General features: G+C 33.2%; 1 protein-coding gene across 3 annotated transcripts in view; it reads left to right on the forward strand.

Annotated features, from left to right (window-relative positions):
* The window catches only part of chinmo (Chronologically inappropriate morphogenesis), a 165,827-nt gene extending 145,749 nt beyond the window's left edge, over positions 1–20,078 (forward strand). For all 3 annotated transcript variants that reach the window (XM_072545401.1, XM_072545399.1, XM_072545400.1), the window contains exons 3-6: positions 4,578–4,897; positions 7,641–8,070; positions 8,730–8,969; positions 9,028–20,078. In XM_072545401.1, the coding sequence (XP_072401502.1) occupies positions 4,578–4,897; positions 7,641–8,070; positions 8,730–8,969; positions 9,028–9,281 (1,244 nt within the window). In that variant the 3' untranslated portion in view covers positions 9,282–20,078. The remainder of the gene's footprint in view (positions 1–4,577; positions 4,898–7,640; positions 8,071–8,729; positions 8,970–9,027) is intronic.
* The last annotated feature ends 240 nt before the right edge of the window (positions 20,079–20,318 follow it).

The raw sequence follows: 20,318 nt of genomic DNA on the forward strand, positions 1-20,318 counted from the left end.
ACAACACAAACATAGTTAAGCACTGGAAGACAAAATATTTCAAACAGCAAAATAGTAAGATCCAAAAACTTTAACAAAACAAGAAATGCATACTAGGAGAAGCAACGCACACCTAATAGAAAAATAAGTAAGAGGCATGAGAAAGATCGAATAACGGAAAAAATAAAAATTGGATGTACAACAATGTAATTTTGTGATATTTGCCAAGGCATAAAATAATTGCTGATACTCTGAAGAAGGAACTACTATGAAACAATACTAGTTTTATCGAATCAGATTTATTTTTCCGTGATGTAGCTTCGAAAAGGATAGTTAGTAGAGATTAGAGATGCCGCCAATAATAATTTGGCCGAATATCGAAGATTCGGATACGCTCTTGGTAGGAGGGATGAATATTCAGCAAATGATGTGTGCATTTCGGTAAAAGATGTGTGTACAATAACGAGAGCTTTATGAGTGTCACTTGGCACGGAATATCTCCAGAGTTTATTCTTGAACAAGGTATTTTACCGATGAAGTCGTTTGCTGGCTCACATACTGGTACCATTATCGCAAAAGATCTAATTGCTATTGCAGGAAGATGGAATATTCTTCAAATTAAGATCCATTAATTTTTCCATAGAACCATACCATACGAGACTCGAAATATGATTCTAGAAAGTGTTTTATCGATTCATTACAACGAAATATTGAATAATCGCTAAAGTCTCAAACAGAAATAACACGGAGGATAGGTGCTCTGAGACGAATTGTTGCCCATTTTAACGACTCTGGTATAGCACAACAAAAGTTGAAATCAGTTTGTGAAGAACTTTTAACCTGCCAAACCGCCAACTGGTTAAGATGCAAGCACACACTGGAAGAGTACCTATTATTTAATGGAGCGATTATTCGAGTAAAAGCGAGCTGTCCCTTTGTCCACATCACGAATCTTTAAATAATTTAACACCCTTTCAGTGGGAGTTAATTAATAGAACGATGCATTAAACTCTTTAAACCTTTTTTAAGTTCGACAAGATGTAATTGATGTAATTGAATTACATCGTCATTCAATTACATCTTAGATCTAAAGTTTTTGATGCATGCATTATTCCGATATTAACTTATGCGGCACAAACATGGACAACCACAAAAAAGAATATAAATATACTTAGAGTCACTCAACACGCGATGGAAAGAGCAATGCTAGGTATATCACTTAAGGACAAGAAAACAAACACATGGATAAGACAGAAAACCAAAGTCACCGATGTGGTGCAAAAATCATTAAAGTTGAAATGAGAATACGCTGGACATGTAGCTAGGAGCGATCTAAACAAATGGCACAGATCAATTTTAACCTGGAGACCATACCAACACAAAAGACCCAGAGGCAGACCTCCTATGAGATGGACAGATGATCTGAAAAGGACTGCCGGGAAAAATTGGCTACAATTAGCGTACAATAAAAAACAATGGAAAGGAAGACTTGAAGAGGCTTATGTTCAGATGTGAACGTGAATGGCTAGACGAAGAAGTTCGACAAGATATGTTAATAGCTCTGAAAAAAGTTGTGATGAGTTAAGCAGTACCGATGATTTTCCTCCACTTCGTAAGAAAAGAAAATGACATTGATAAAAATAAAATAATGGAAATATGCGATACTTTTTGAAACTGTTTTGTGAAATTCGCTACTGACAATATGCAAAATGATGATGATGCAGAGAAAAGTTCTGTACCAAATGTGATTGGTATTTGAAAACTATTCGCCTAAATCTAACGGCAGACCCTTACACGTGGTAGTCAGAAAACGCAAAAGCGCATCCAGTCTTGACAAAATTCGCAAATATTTTCAAATGCTGAAAAAATTGTTTTCATTCATCACAACTTACTCTTGGTAGATTTTAGTATTAATCATTTGTATTTAAAATTACATAATATTATTGAATTTTCCATGATTAGGTGCTATATTCAGTATTCGGCCGAATAATGAATATTTGAAAAAGTAGCCGAATAGGCCGAATATCCAATATTAGCCGAATATTTTTGGCGTCGATAATAGACGTCTTAAAAGTCTAAATCTTTTTGAGTCAATCATAAATGTAAGGTTTATATAAAAGATCTTTCGAGTCATAGTATTAATGGGCCACGAAGCGAAACGACGCCTTTGGAATCTAGAATCCGCAATCTATTATACAGTCAATTTTAGACACACTTTTCGTTCCCCCTGTATATATTAAATACCCATATTGTATATACTTTTAAATACTTCACTTAAAACGGTGTTTCGACGCCAAACTAACTTCTTCTTCTTCTTTTGGCATCATAACCCTGGATGGGTCTTTGCCTGTCTGGCTGTGTCCTTCCATTCAGATCTCTCTTGTGCCCTTCTTCTCCATTGTCTTATATTCATTGTTTTCAGGTCGTCTTTCACGTTTTGGGCCTTCCTTTTTTTCGCCTTCCTATGGGCTTCCATTGTAACATTTTCTTTGTTGTTTTTGCATCGTTTTGTCTCTGCACATGTCGCAGCCATGACAGTCTTTGACTTTTCACAAATCTTACAATGTCATGTCATAACCTTCATTTAACTCATTAACCTCGTCGTTTCTCCTGATTCTCCATGTGCCATCTTCCTCTTGTACCGGGCCATATACTTTCCTCAGTATTTTTCTCTCGAATGTCCTGAGTTGGGCTTCATCTTTTTTCGTCATTACCCAAGTTTCACATCCATAGGTTACTACGGGTCTAGTCAGTGTTCTGTAGATAGTCATTTTGGTTCTTTTGTCTAATAATTTCGATGTCATCAATCTTTTATTAGCATAGTATGTACGATTCCCGCTGGAAATACGTGCATTAATTTCGCTACTTACGGAGTTCTTCTGATTGATTTCTGTGCCGAGATATGTAAAGGCATCCACTCGTTCGATAGTATAGTTGTCTATTGTGATATTATTTTCATTGTTAGTTATTCTTTTGACTGTCATATACTTCGTTTATTTTGAGACCTCTTTTTCTTGCTTCAGGATCAATTTGTTTGAACACTTCCATTAGTCGTGGCTTATTCCTACTAATGATGGCTACATCGTCTGCATATGCAGTAATTTGTACTGATTTGGTGTTTATATGGCCGGTTATATTGGTTTTTCTGATGACTGCCTCAAGAACTAGGTTGAATAGCATGGTTGATATGGCATCTCCCTGTCTTACTCCCATGTTGATGTTAAACAGGGGAGTCAGTTCTCCATCTACTCTGATTGCGGCTTTTGAACCCTGCAACGTCATTTTTATGAGGCTGATGTATTTCTTAGGTATACCTAGATTACAAAGGTCTTTCAGCATTCTGTCTCTTTTCACACTATCAAAAGCTTGTTTAAAGTCTATATACATATATACATATACATATACATATACATATTCACACCAAACTAACTATTATGGGCAAATAGTCAAATTATTTGCTAAAAATCTCCAAAACCACCCTGCTATAACGTTTAACGTACGTTTTTCCCCATATTTGTGTGCCCCATTTTTCAATACGTTTTTATTTCATGTTTAATTTCTTCAATTTCACTTGCATTACTATTCGTTCAACTTTCATTCATTAATAATCATATTTTAAACGTTTAATTTGAGATACACACCTTAAAAAGTTACAAAATCAAGTTTTATGCCAAAAACAATAAACCTAATACCAAGTATTCGTTATAAAATACACACACACATTAGCTGGTAAATTTAAATAAATGCAAATTTAATGATGTTTGACATAAAAACGTTTACTTGGGTAAAAACAACGACTATTTTTAATAACTGGCAATTTTGTAGGACCACATTTTTATATAGTAGGAAGCATAGCTAAGAGGTAATCAAAAGACAATCTATTTTACATAAAATAACGAAAAAGTGAAATGTCATTTATAACTTGAAATTGTCAAGGTATATTAGTCCAGTCGTTAGAGATTTGATTTCTAAAATCTGTAACGATTTCTGTAATTAAAATTGCAACTCGAAAGTAATGATTTTTTTTGAGGTTAGATATAACTGCTAAATGTCAACTCGGTTCATTTTTATTTGTGAAATGCGCGTGCCGATATTGTTCAGCAGTGAATCAGTGAATGAGCATGTTGTAGGAATATCGCACCAAGCTTTAAAGCATGTCATCGTAAACGCACAGAATGATAGGAGGTATAATTCGTTATGTTGTACTTCTGCAACAGTATGCAATAAAGGGTTAATAATCTCCAAAGAACGGACCATTGAATAATCTCAAAATTATATTTCATTAATACAGAAATAAGTATATTGTTTGAAATAAAATTCATGACCTTTTATCTAAGCGGTTATTGATTTTTTCGGGTGGTTTATTTTTTTTTCTTTGACGAAGTGTGTGATTTAAGAAATATTGGGGATTTTCTTAACTATATTGTCAAGAGGGTCTGAGGAATTTTTAGTTTTTAAACCGCGTGTACGTTGCCAACAATAATTTAGTAGGTACGTCTATGCCTAAGGCTATTCCTACACAAACTGAAAACAACTATAATATATAATTAATTAACTATACTACCAACTTGTAGTTTAATCCGCATTATTTGTTTTAGGAGTAACATTCAAGGCTCACAAACTCATACTTGCGGCGTGTAGCAAACATCTCGCGGATTTGTTCGAAACCGCCCCCCTGCACCAGAACCTCCTGGTGATTTTGGATAACACGTCAGCCACAAACATGTCGGCCCTCTTAGAATTCATGTACAAGGGGGAAGTTCACGTTTCGCAGGATTCCCTGTCTAGTTTTTTAAAAGCTGCGGAATGTTTGCAGGTAAAGGGGTTGAGTATCGAACACGAGAAACTTGCTGTTGCTCAGAGTCATAATATAACGCCTATGGACTCGGGAACAGATTCGCCAGGAAAACATATTAAAGTGAGTATACCTAATTTCATGTACTAATAGCTATAGGTATATCGAGGAAGCAACACTATTTATATATTTAGGTATATTCTTGCCTAATTTTAAGTAGATTACAGAATTCAATTCTTTTTTTTTATCAACAAAGATTTACTAAAAAATAGTTACAGTTTTGTGAATGAGCAGGTCTTTTTATGTGTTGTTGATAACTATTCAAGAGCTTTATAACTATATAAATTAACAAATTGATGTATTTTGTTCAAATAAAATAAAAAGATGGCCTCCTTTTAACTACATCACAGCGCCAGAAGTAGGCAACTTATCTTACTCGTGGATGTGTACTGGTAATCTTAATGTTTTGCTTGATTTTAAAATAGCTATGTGTTATGAAAGCTGCTTAAATAGTGCTAGACAAATCATAATTTATAGGGTATAGTCGTATAAATTGGCAATTTTAAAATGATTGAATGTGACAAATTGCAAAAATAAATAAATTTCGTGTAAAATTTCGAGTATAGTAAAATATTATAAATCTCAATTTTGATCAAAGATGATACGTCAAATGTTCATTCGAGTGCAAATTATACTAATTCTTTTCTTCGACAAATAAGACCACACTTTTTGCAACATTTTTTATGTATTTCTCATTCTTAACTTTTCAGTAGAAGCAGTTTAATTTTGTGTATCAGTAGTCGCAGAGGGTCTACTACACAGGTCATAAAAATAGTCCCCTGGATGCATTTTATTTAAATTTCAATAAAATAATCTATTGTTTGTAGTTTTTTTGACATTATTTAATATTATTGACATTATTTCAATAAGACTTATCATAAAAAATATGAGATGACCAAAAACATAATAAAATTAAACCGGAATATTGTTAGTCATTGCAAATTGGATTTACATGTTCCAAACAAAGATACTTTTCACAAAACGAACAAAAATATTTCGTGTTTCGATTCTTTTTCCATCCACAGTCACCACACCTCTATATTGCTCCAGGAGTTCTTTGAACTGGCACGACATCTTCATTCAAATGACAGATCTCCTTTAGTCGAATCCTTATTGTCTTAGGTATATAGACATTTTGGCTTCCATTCTTCTGGTGGTTGTACATAAGGCTAAATGCTAAATTTGTCAAAACTTCTCGCCGGTCTTTCTGGAATTTGGAATGATACAATTGTAAATAACAAAAGAATATATTACCGTAACATTTAAAAGGCTGTACCAAACAACCATAGGCCACAATCTTCTACTACAATTTATCTACGATATCAATACCACTTTTTGTGCTGTTATATGCTAATATGATTTCCGGTTTTTCAGTTACAGGATTAACGTCGTCCCCATTGTGCATAGTGGAATATAACAGAACTTTTTTTTTGTTTATATGACACTAGTGTTTCTCTTAAACCAAACTCAAATGTACTAGAGCCGATAGATCGTCCTTGATTGTTAGAGGAATATGCAGGAATTTCTCTTTTATTTACTTTTATTGTTCCCAAGAGAGTTAAACCATTTTCGTTCAAGCTTATACCAAGATCAACGCTGGTGTACCAATTGTCGGTGGTAACATTTGTCTTAGATTCGTAGAGATGTTGACAGGTCCGTTCCGCTACTGCCTTGGTACTTGTGTCTAGATAGTATGGATCACCCACTTGATTTTTGCCAATATATACTTCCATGTTACTGGTATAAAAGAACTCCGCATCAGACAGGCAAATATTTTTATATCGTATCTATTGGGTTTGCTTGGTAAGTACTGGTGGAACGAGCACCGTCCTCTAAAAGCCTCCAAGCGAATGAGAGAAACATTTTTTCTGATTTTCGTTCCACTTAATACAAATCGTCTGTTGTATTAAGGTGACTTGCCCTTCTTACACCTGCAAGATATAAGAGACCTAAAAGGGCACGAATTTCATCAATGTTTGTTGGGTATATGTCTCGATCGCGACTGAACTTCTGCTTTTCTGCTTCTATTTTTGTATTGGTCCCATCAACAATTATTTGCAACATATCAGTATCAAATAAATTGTTCCATATATCTAAAATATCGGTTTTCTGTCTGACACATTGTTTTGAACCCGGTAGCTGCAGAACCATATTTTCACTTCGAGTTCTGGCGTTTTTAGACGCAATATGCTTAGCCCATTTTGTTTTATTATCTTTGCCCAAAAACTATGGACCAATGGCAAAATCTGTCTCATCATCTAGTTCCTCATTTTCCTGTTCCTTTTCGCTTCCATCCAAGTTTTCTTCTACATGATCTTCTTCTCCCGATTCCTCTTCATCATCATACTCATCACCCATCGAAACTTCTTCAAAAAGTGCTAACAATCTTTTTTGCTCTTTTTCATAATCCATAATGTCTGAAAAATAAAGTTTTATTCTAAAACAATTACTTACAAGTCACAAAATTCTATTACTTCTCTAGACGCACACGGTCCACTGTACAGGTTTTACAAAGTACAAACTTACAGTTCGAGCATCAACAATGCCATGATACACAGTCGATAAATGTACCTATCACTCGACTGCTTCCGATTGGCTTTAGAATTGACCGTCATAGACTACCACTAGTCTTCTAGACAAGCTGCGTCTACTGAAAGGTTAACAAAATTGATAATGTCATACCGTTACTGTCGTGTCATTTAGCTTGGTGACAAGGCGAGCCCTATATTTGTGGGTTTCCATGTTCCATCTCAATTACGGTATCTTACATCTATATCGAAAGACTTAAAAGTAATTTATGTTTAAGGTACCAAAAGAAGAAATCGACACACCAGTATCCAACACCTCACACCACCAGTCCAGCCCGTCCCCAAGTTATTCGCCAACGATGTCTCCTTACATGCACCCACATCACTATCGCCCATACGAACCACGGATGGCGACTCCAGGAGCTCCGTACGGAGACAATGCCATGAAGAGGCCTCTGCGTAGTCCAAGCGATCTAATGCAAGACAACAGAGTTTCAGTGCTTCGAGACGGAAGTAAAGCTGTAGGAAGACCGGGATCCCCGGGTCAGATGTGCGCCTACAGGCCGTCTTCTTCTTTATCGAATTTACCCAGCCAACCGGGAGGGGATAGTCCTCCGGAGAGCAGATTCGACCCGGACCCTGCAACCGCTTTAATATGTCCAGAAAGCAATACTTTAGATAGGTTTCAGGATCCGGGTTGTCCTGAGGGTAAGTATCCACTCAACAACTTTTATTCGTAGTTAATAAGAAACATAAATTGTCAATATCTCAAATATCCATTAATATTAATTTAAAGTTTCCAAAACTTCCATTCTTTCCAACTTTGGGTTTTCCATCATCATCTGCAGATGTGAAAATTGCTTGTTAATTAATTATTTTGAATATTTTCTACCAGTTATCCAAATCTTTTATCCTATCTGTCCTTAAAATAATTTTCGAATTAGGCGAGTAAGACCTCGGTTTTATGGCACGTCGGTAAAGCTCGCCAGTGTATTATTGCAATACCGACGAGTCTGGCTCGTGATTGAATTAAGTTTGTGTGAGACAATTCGTTCCTTTTTTGTCTATCTAATTTTTATCCCAAAGTCTAAGATGTCTTCACTTTTTTTTTCTTTATTTCGCGGTGTGCTATAACGAGATAACACAGAACTTCAGACTTCAAGCAAGATGTATTGCTTCAATTCTCATTCAAACACGATTTTTTGCTCGCTAGTCGATCAGAACCAACGAGCCGCGAGTAAAACCGACATTATTTAAAACCGCGGTATATCGATCACCCCTTTAGTGCAAATATAGATAACACCCAATACATTTTCCAGTATGCTTGTGTTGCCTACTTTCTGATATATTTATTTTCTACCTCGTAGATTTAAGAAAGAAGATGGAACCTGCAATGCAACAAGACGAGTCGCCCAGTAGTACAGCAGGAAACGGGAATGGTAATACCGGCAACTTGCTCAATAATACAACATCTGCCAATGGTTCTATTATCGGGTCTCAAACGAACTACAATCATGACAGGGATACAGATCTTATACAGGCGAACATTTGGAGTACAGTCGCTGGAAAGATGAATTGCAAGGCTGGAACTGTGAACACAGCGGACGGTGAGTTTTTTTAATATCTTTATTAACAGCTCTAAAAATATTCTTAAATCTTTTATAGGAAAAAAATTGAAGTGTCCTTTTTGCGAGAGATTGTATGGCTACGAAACAAACTTGAGGGCACACATCCGACAAAGACATCAAGGCATACGGGTACCGTGTCCATTCTGCTCGCGGACATTCACGCGTAACAACACTGTGAGAAGGCATATAGCAAGAGAACACAAAACCGAATTAAGTTTAAAGGCGTACCAGCAAAATCAACAGCAGCAGCAACAGCAGCAGCAGCAGCAGGTCCATAACCATAATCCTTAAGTTGGTTATCGCCTTTAGTATACGACAACTGCTTGAGATCTGATGTTAAATATTATTTGGAGAGAAAGATTTAGGGTTGTTGTCACCCACGAGCATTTGCTGCTATTGATGTCGTAACAGATAAGTACTTTGTATAAAATATTAAAGGAATTTCAGGGTAACCGTTACTTTTAAGGATGTTTAAAGGTGTTTATATGATAACGCAAAGTTTTTAAATTCTTTGTTTCAACGAGATAACAAAGCAACACAAACTCGATGTACATCTGGGTACATTTATTCGCGTACCTTAATAGTATCACGAAAATACACGTCCAGCTCATATATTTAATTTTGCTGAGTAATATCTACAAAAAAAAATAATTTTTTTGCCTTTAATAGTAAAAACTGTTGATCAGTAAAATAAAACCCCGAAAGTACTGCAGTTCTTGTATAAATACGTCATTTTGGTGTATGTCTAGTTTTCGACTCACTTTATAGTCATTTTCAGAACCGTATCTTCGTTCGGAGCCTCTACATATAATAAACTTTAGATTAATCGACCTAATTTGTCGGTTAGCAGTTTTAAACGAAAGGAAAGCTGAATAACAGCTCCATAGTGTACTATTTCGATTAACTTCTTTAATTCAAGTTCTTTTAAGTTAACTATAACATAATCCATACCCTTTTTATATCTAGACTTCTCTTTGACTGAGTATATTATCTGGTATTCTACCACCTGGGGTTATTACTATATCTACAGTACTATCCTATTACCAAATTAGCTTTACTTAAATGAAAACATTTGAAGTGCATTTCAACATTTCATATTTACACAGAAGGAGGCTATTACAGTACATTCGACCAACTTACACCTCTAAACGATTAATGGAATTCGCAGAAAATCTTTTGTTGTAGTAAAAGGCACGGTAAACTGCACCGGAGTTCTCCATAATCTTTTTAATTACTTTGTTTAGAATATTTTTGCCTGTATTATCAGTTATAGTTCATTTGTATAAAAGGAGAAGCAAAAATTCTAATGGAATTTTAAATATTATGGTTTATTTGGCTAATAATCAATGTATAAATGTAAATATAAAGGTTTTCTGCGAATTCCGTTAATCGTTTAGAGGTGTAAGTTCGTTGAATGTACTGTAGTTCTCGCTCAGAATCATAACCTAACCTTATTATACTAATACTTCTCATATCCTCCTGTCCCTATATGGTAGGCAACCATAGATACACTAACACAACAACTATCATCACACAAAAGCTAATTTCGCAATAAGAAATCACTGTAGTCCAGGGTCAGTAGTACTTCCATTAAAAACACATTTAAATAGTTCATTAAACAACAAAATCAATGTTGTAATATTCTGTGACGTCCTGCAAAACGAGATAGATAAGATTTTAGAAGAAGTATCGTTTGGTGATTCCTCCAGACAAAAATCGACACCAAACATTTGTTGGATGCATTTGAATATCCCTTAGACAAAAAGGTCTATCTCTGATAATTATTAATGAAGATTTAAAATTTATTGATTTCTTTTAAGTTTTAAGATACGTTTCATCACGTCTACACAATTAAAAAGTTTCTATTTTTTTTGTTTTATTCAGTTGGTAGTCTGAAATTCCTGCAATATCCATACACTATGAATAAATCCACTAAACTTATATTAAGAAACGGTAAAGTCACGGATAGGTCAAACTTGGAAAAAGGAAAAAGGTTTAACCGAAAAATATTTAAGAAATATGTCCATTTTGTTATTTCCTTCTCACAGTGTACATAAATATGTTAACTACCGTTTCAAGATTTTTTTATTTTGTTATTTTTTATTGTAGATTTTTTGTTGTACTTATTATATATCATTTAAAATGGTTATGTTTCCCAGTGGACGAAAAGATATGTCGTTCATTTTGTAAACTAATGTTAAACCAATTTGCAGGAACTGCAAAGAAGCCCTCGCGGCTAAAAACTGTCTACCTCAATTTGTAACTTCTCTGCCTCAGATTTTTATCTTTAGTATTTGCTAGTCATTAGTGCAAAACAATAAAAATAGAGTTAAGTTTTTTATGAACTCAGGCGAAAGGACAATTTTTGGGTGTGAATATTTTTTCCTTATTGTATATTTTGAACTTTTTGACACATTTACAATAGTGAAACTAGCTCAGGTTTTTAAGTATTCAGTTGTAACGGCTCTTACAACATGGTCAATATCTCTATCTTATAAGAGGCTGTAAATATTACAAAACAACATAAAAAAATTGTTAAAACCTATCAAAAAACCGATTAAATTTTGACAGTTTAGGTACTTTTGCAGAACGTAAATGTCGTTATCAATCAAAGTCCATTATTGGTTCAATGGTCGAGTTTGGTTTATAGGCCGTTAGAAAATTTAAACTTTGACTCACGGGTAGATAAAAAAATCAATTTAAGATCGCCTTTGACTTGACGGTTCCTTAAAAATTTGGCAAGAGTCCGATTTGGCTTATAAATGGTTAAAAAAATCAATTCAATGTCGAGTTTAAATTAAAATCCACTAAAACATCAAGTAAGAATTAAATATGGCTTGAGGGCCGATAAATAATCAACTATAAGTCTAGTTTGGCTTGCGAATCATTAAAAAAATCAATTTAAAATCGCCATTGGCTTAAGCACAATTCAATCAAAGGTCATTATTGCTTCAAGGGCTATTAAAATATCAATTTAAGGTCGCGTATGACTTGTGGCTTAAAAATTGAGTTATTGTCAAATTTGGTTTACGGGCCGTTAGAAAATCTGATCTTTGACTTATGGGTCATTAAAAAAAATCAATTTAATGTTGCGTTTGACTTGCGGGTCGTTTAAAAAATCAGTTGAGAATCGTATTTGTCTTGCGAGGCTCTTAAAAATGCAGTATGTGTCCCATTTGGCTTATGGGTCCTTAAAAAAATTAATTTAAGATCGCAAAAGCCACTACAAAATCAAGTAAGAACCAAATGTGACTTGCGGACCGATAAATACTCAATTTAATGTCCCATTTGGCTTGTTAATCATTAAAAATATCCATTTAAAGCTGCTTTTGACTTACATGTCGTTAAAAAAATCGATTTAATGTCGGCTTTGACTTGCGGGTCAGTCAAAAATCAAGTAAACGTCGCTATCAGCTGACGGATAGTTAAAAAATCAATGAGTGGCTCCTAATCTTTCGTTTGAATCACTCGGTGCTTTAAATTAAAGTACGTGTGACGCTTTGGTTACGGGTCGCTCAAAAATTAATTTAAGTTCGTGTTTGTTCACTTAAAAATCATGTAAATGCCCCGTTTAGCTGACGGATAGTTGAAAAATCCATTTCAGTGCCACATTTGATTTATTCAATGCTTTAAACAGCAATAAATTTAACGCTTCGCCTACGGGTCGTTTAAATATTCAATTTAAGATCTTATTTGTTTTGCGGGTCTCTTAATAAATTAAGTAAGTGTCTTCTTTGCCTTATGGGTGGTTAAAAATAAATGTAAGGTCACTTTTGACTTGTGGATAGCTTAAAAATCAATTAAATGCCGCTTTTGACTTACGGGTCATTAAAAATGAACTGAAAATCGTATTTGTCTTACGAGTCTCTTAAAAATTATGCACATAAGTGCTTTAACCTAAAATAACTTTAAAAATTGTGTTACGGGTTATTCAAGAAATCATTTTAAAGCCGTATTTGACTTGCGGGTCGGTTAAAAATCAAGTAAATGTCGCGGTTACTTGACGGATAGTTGAAAAATCAATTTAAGTACCTTGTTTGACTTACTCGATGCTTTAAATTACAGTAAGTGTAACGTTATTATTCAAAAAATCACCTTAAGGTCGCGTTTGACTTTTCGATGTCTTAATAGAAAGAAGGTGTAACGGTTGAATTACGGGTCGATCAAAAATCATGTTGTTAAGCTTGAAGATCACTACAAAATATCACATGTATGATACCTAAAAATCGAGCATCAAGAGCCGAGTCTTATTTGGCGTTATTTAAAGAGATGTTGGTTATTGTTGTTTGGGTCGTTATCCTTTAGCTCAAATAGTTTTCCATTTCCATTATTTATGTTGAAGGAATTTATTAGAACTTGTCAAGTATTTCAAACCGTTTTTGTTGAAGATGTAACGTGATATACTTCCATAGCAAATACTAAGTTCTTAAAAATGCCATCAACAGATCAGGTCAGCCGAAGTCGATATTAAGTATATAGTACATACTAGTCATTATTACAGAAAATAGATTCAAATATATAATAATAGTAATAATAAACTACCTCATAATGCAGTATTTTATACTACATAATATACAAATACGGGTTTTCTTATATATACCAATATACCTATGTATACATATTGTAAACTTGCGAAAAAAGAGGCGAACCTCAAAAAATTATTTTCTGAGTATGTCCACCTCAATCGTTAAATAATGTATAGAATTTTATATCATTCAAGATACTATCGACTCAAATACCATTTATTTTTGAGTTTCAGTCACTTTTCTCGCAAGGGCACAATATTTAAGTTACACATCTACCTCATATTAAACATGACACTAATTTATTTTTTATAGGTAAGAATTTGTTCACTAAATATATTCGTAATAGTTACATAACGTTGTCTCATCTTTAATAATAGTTAAGAGAAATAGTACAAATCATAATTCTCAGGTAAAGGTTATTTATTTCAATATGTTGCATATATTTTTTACCATGTTGCTTCCAAACAGTCAGAAATAGTCATACAAACTAATCTATTAAAACAAATTGTTCTCCGCGTCTTCGGTAAATCAAGCTCGCCATTTTCCTAAATCTGAATCAGATACGAGATGTAGTCGAATCAGACCAGCGACTTTTTTTAATTTGCTCCACGATTTTGTTGAATGTGGTTGAATTGACTGCGCAATGGCGTTGTATCCAGAACTTTGCCAGATCCGGCAAACGATATTGCTAAATATGATACACAGTTTTGTTGAATCATATCCACAGTTAAATCCAATTCGGAATCTTGTAGAATCTAGCCTGCGATAGTGTTATTGTACGGTTTATTGAATATTCTCCGCAATTGTGGTCAATCTTATCCATAACTTATTAAATCAAACAAGTCAGTAATAAAACTGGTTCGAGTTTTTGTTGAGTATAGGATTCAACATGCGATTTTGTTGAATCTTGCACGCGTAATGCTGAATCCGGCAGACGACGTGGTTCAATCAGTTCTGCAATGGCGTTGTATCCTCGACTTCGCCGAATGCGGCCCACGATATTGCTGAATATGATACACAATTTTGTTGAATCATATCCACAGTTGAATCCAATCCGGAATCTTGTAGAATCTAGCCTGCGATAGTGTTATTGTACGGTTTGGTGAATATTCTCCGCAATTGTGGTGAACCTTATTGATAACTTATTGAATGTAACAAGTCAGTAATAAAGCTGGTTCGAGATTTTGTTGAGTATAAAATTCGGCATTCGATTTTGTTGAATCTAACACGCGACAATGTTAAATCCAGCAAACAACATGGCGAAATTAGCTCGGCAATGGTGTGAAACTAATTATTTCGTTGATTCAGATACGCAATATTAATGAATCTGGCCATAATTTTTTTGAATCTGGTCTGATTATATTTTGTCTTATTTTTTTATAAATAAGTCTTGCAAAAATAGATTAGTTTGTTATGTCATCACTGCCAAGACAGAATCAGGATGTTTAACTCAACTCAGGGATTTTAAGTTATTTATATCAGAATTTACAATTTTCACTTTGTTACGGCGGTATTTTTGAAACTATACGGTAAACTTTTGGAAAGACATGTATTATTTTGTTGGAATTTCAAATTTTCGTTATTAATGAATTAAAAAAAAATTCGTTTACAATGAATCTATAAAGGGACGTTCAATTATAGATGTATATTATTATTATTTTGTTTGTTTATTAACGAAGTTGATCGTATGGTTTCATTACCGAACTTTATACATATTTTACAGAACTCATTGTTTAGTTTTAAGGAGTATAAATGTGAACTAAATTGATCTTGCAATCCATTCGAGAGTTTATTGTAATTATATTTATTTCATGGGTGATATTTCTTCTTTGCATTGCAAGATCGATGGACTACGAATAATTTATAATATAGATGATACACTATAACGGGTAATTTTGTTATTTATCTTTAAGATATACAGATATGTATATTCTGAGGCATCAGGGTTCGATGTTTTTGAAAAAATTAGGTTATAAAAATTTCTTTTTAATGCTTTTAGGTTAAGTTTCAGCGAACATGGGTACTTTAAATTGACGAATAATTTCGATTTATATGAAATATGAGACAGGGCTCGACAATGTTTTAGCTGGCACGTGAAAGAACATAAAACTGTTATTATTTTGTCACTTTCGGTCACAATAAATGAAAAACATTAATGTATTCTTTATGAAAATAGCAAAAAAATTTATTTTTCTTGATGTTGACATCAAAAACTATCAGGATTTGCTATAGCGTCTAATTCCAAATTTTCGCTATTATTATTATTGTATCATCTACATATCTGACTGTATTCAATTGACTATACAATTATTTTGTTAAAAATTCATGAAGAATGCATTAAATGTCTCGTATATACACGTTTTTGCGTTCTATTTTCTAAATTTTTCTATTTTGGGATAATTTTGACAATTTTTAGGATAAAATTTGTAGGTAAAGTGTTCGACTGTCATAAAGTCAACATAATGCTATTAGTGTGACCCTCGTATAAGCCAAAATGTTGAAAGTTTGTGTATTTTGAGTAATAATCCTGCCAGATACGTGTCCCAATTTTTAATATTTAAACAAAATCTATTACCTCCAAAGGTGCAAACAAAAAAAAATCATTTTATGTTATAAACATGAATGAGCATTTTAAAAATGTGTCATAATGCACCAAATATATTTATTTATAGTTAAACTTCAAATTTGAAAATACAAAAAGAAATTTTGAAACATTGAAAATTATCACAAAACAAAGTTAATCGTTTTAAAATAATATTCCAGAAGATACGCAAAAATTAAGTGAAGTAATCTTCACAGCAATATATAATGTTTATAATAACATTTAGTTAAGCATCTTGAACTTTTGAAAACCATCCTTTAAGTCACAAAAGTTGTGGATGTTACTCATTGAAGTCTAATGCATAAACATCTTCAATCAGCTATGGAAAAAACATGTATTTATCGTTAATACTGATTTTAAATTCGAATTTCGTTCTCCATATTGTTAATACACAACAAAAAGTCTTCAGTTTCATTCTTAAAAAATAAAATTTCTGCGCTATAACAATCTGATCATTAAAATGTTATGATTTTTTCAAGTTTCCGTGAAGCAATTTCCCCTCATTTCGGTCATCGGTCTCTATTTTTTGCTGGTGTTTGTCTTGATCATGGTCTTAGTCCTCTTCACACTTCTAGTACTCCGCCTCCTTCTTTCTCATCATTCCTCTCAACATATTCCTCCTTTTTACGCTCTCCATTCACATCCTACCCTTCCTTACCTAGTCTCTCCTCCTTTGTTCGTCCTCCTAGTATCCTCTGCCTTCTCTTAATTTCTTTTCCAACATGAATAACATATTAGAACATAATAAAATCCAGGACGACTTCCTTCTGTGGGGATCTCCTTCAATGGTCCATGCACCACACTTTCATCACTGTCTTAATTTTTTTCCCACTCTTGGTATTCCTTTTCATGTTATCCATGTTCTCAACCTATTTCTCCTTCTTATACTTCCTTTGCAACATAAAGAATCAGTTCGGAACATAAAAAAATCCGGAAGGAGTTTCCTGATGAGGTGAAATATTTTTCTAGAGGTTACGTTTAATGTTTTCTCTTTTATATATCAGTTTATTCCATGATTCTTCTCATAATCTTTGTTTTCATCCTCTGTTTTTGTCTCCTTCACACTCCTGGTACTCCTCTTCAAGCTCTCGATCCTTCTTCTCGCCCTTCGCAACCTGTCACTCTTATTCACGATATCCGTTCTTCTTTTCTTCCTCCTCTGACCACTATTTTTGTCCTCCTATATCCCTTTTTAACAAACAGAAAATTTCAAAACATAAAAAAATCCAAGACAAGCTGCTTGTTAATACGAAATCATTGTATAATATTCCTGGTGCTCCTTATTCTTTCTTATCCTTCGAAACCTCTTCCTCTTGCTTTTATTCATTCTCCTATAACATTATTTTTGTTCTTCTAATTCACTTTTTAATATAAAGTGGATTTCAAATCATAAAAACACCAGGAAGAGTTCCTTGAAGATGTGAAATATTACGCCAGACGAGAAGGATGGTATATCAAATGTTAATTTAAAAACAGAATCTCTTTTCATCCTAAAATAGAAATTGATTTTGCGAAATCACCCCTATCATTATTCAAATGCTCATTTCGTATCCTAAATAGTTGTTTGTTGACCAATTTAATGTTAGGACTCTATATTTTACTTCACTATGTATGAAAATCCAAGCACAATGTGGCGTGTATATCACCAAAATGTTTCTGAGACCGTTTTTGATGTATGAACGCGGGTCGACCCAGCATGTATAAAAAAACCTAGTTGGTAAAGCAAATGTACATAAAACAATGGTAGAAAAAATCATTTTATGGCTGTGGCTGATGAAATTTAGATTTTTGTATTAACAAAATGATCGGAAACGTCTACAAAGTGACTGGTCCCTAAATTTAAGTGGTAAGTAAAGAAAATTAGGGAAGGAGTAATGTTTCGTTTTGATTTTTCTAATGGAAGTAGATAAAAACTCGTAAGTGGGGTTTGTCATTGAAGTTAGTTATTTTTTTGAGGACTTAGCTGTAATTAAGCCAATTTTATAAATGAACGGTCCTTTTTTATGTAAATTGTTGTTAATGATAGCAAAGAGTTAGAGATCATGGGTTTTTTTGCGAATTATGGCATCTACAGGTTTGAATATGCGGATGACAAACTTATATTTGATTTTTATTTGTTTTCCGTATCTCCTCCATTTCCTTCATTATCCCTCCTCTTTTCGTCCGCCTTTCCACCCATTTTATTTACGCCTCCTTTACTTAATCGTTTCTGCTCAGCAGCTCCAAATTCGCACCAACCATAAGCAGCATACAAATTTAAATGTTCAGCAGCATAATCTTAAATGTCAAACAGTTGTTTTTAGTATTACCTACTCTTAAAATAATTAGCACAATGTTAAACATTACGTACACATTATAGTTCTACAGTCATGTATGTTATGCAACATACATTGCAGGAAAATAAAAACACCTATTCAGCTCATGAAATGATACATATTCCTAACAAAAATTTCTTGAATGATGTCATAATCCGCACTAACATCCGTCATCTCTATTATTTACAATATAAAATGCTTTACCAACAAACCATCCTGTAAATATAGGCGCTCGAATAATGTTGGAACTAATTGTTGCCTGTTATATTCGTATATGATTCACTAACTGTTGAAAAAGTCAGTACAAATACAAAATCTACCTCATTAAAGTTAAGGTAAGCGATGTGCTTTACATTAACTAGTACAAAATATTATAATAACATAGTTTTTGTATCTTGTATAATAAAATATACCTACTAGCTTAATTAGGTGTGTATATGACTCAGGAATTTCAAGTACAAAACAAAAAACATTCAGGGAATCTCGTTTCATATTATAATAAAAGCAAAACAACTATCGTTGCATGTACAGTATCAGAGATGTCACAATTAAGTGTGAACAAGCGTTGTTGCCAAACAACAAGAATTCAATTCTCAAATTAACTAAATGTCAACAAAATGTAGTTAAGTATTGTTATATTTTTTGGAGCTGTAGCAAATTTTAAAAGGATATAATGTAATGTATGTATCAAAAATGTAGGTACTGACAATTATTTAAGAGAAAGAAAAGTAATTAATGAAAAATTCATTAATTGAAAAAAAAAATTCATTTGTAGTCAATTCTTTTTTGTAGATCTTTCTTTCTGATCCGTGAAATCATAAAAATTAGTCTGTTTTTTTTAATAAAACCCAGAGTGCAGTTTCATTACATGTACCTTGCAGTATTCATCTATTTTGACACCGTAAGTGTTGTGTTTTACAAAATTTATTATATTTTTTACATATTCTGTGACAGTACTTGTTTTTTTACAGAATTCCTTCCAGAATTAAAATTTGGCAACACGTGCAAATATGACGTGTAATGGTGTTTGTTTTGCGTTTCTTATATATGGTTGTTACTATATAAATATATTGCAAAATTTACTATGTGCATATTTAAGAACAACTGTACTTTTTCATTGTTTATAAATGTTTGGGTACCTTTCTGAAGACAAGAACAAAAATCATCTATTTAGTTTTTAGAATTTTTTAGATATTTCTTGAAAATAAACCAAAAGCAAATTCGTTTCGCGTTTTGTAAGTCCAAAATGCAAAATAAATTTGTTAATTGTTGTAAAAGAGATATTTAAAATAACCGAAAAACCACTAAACAAAAACCTTTAGAACCACATTTACGTTCTAGATGTATCTAGTTGATATTTTTGTCGTTGTCTCGGTACTATGACTGTGACTACACTATTTATGTAACAATTTTGCAATTTACGTGTTTTTAGATTTTTAACGTTACATTGTCACCCTGTTGGAAGATGAGTATTAAGAATTCATTCACGATATAATGTAGTGTTGTACAGTACACCAACACGTTTATTCCACTCCTCTGCTCGGAGTATAAAAACTTGTGTAAATAAAGTAATTTAAATGCAAGTAATACATGTATTCATGTTTCTGTTTTACTTATTAATTTTAATAAACAATTTGTCGTTAAACTGCTTTTTATTTGTCACTAAAATCCATAAATTAATTGATAACCTGTCTAAAAGGTCCTGGACAAAATTGATCTGATTGCAATGCCAACACCGTTAGCACCACCATTACGAACTGAAAGAAGATACAAGAAAAAAGAACAGTTAAATAACTTCGTACAGAACGAACAAGAATTAAAACTATGGACAAAAGTGTAGAGATCAAAACAATAATTCATAAAGCAACATTATGAAGAATAAACT

Source organism: Diabrotica undecimpunctata, chromosome 9 (assembly GCF_040954645.1).
Source record: "Diabrotica undecimpunctata isolate CICGRU chromosome 9, icDiaUnde3, whole genome shotgun sequence".
NCBI lineage: Eukaryota > Metazoa > Arthropoda > Insecta > Coleoptera > Chrysomelidae > Diabrotica > Diabrotica undecimpunctata.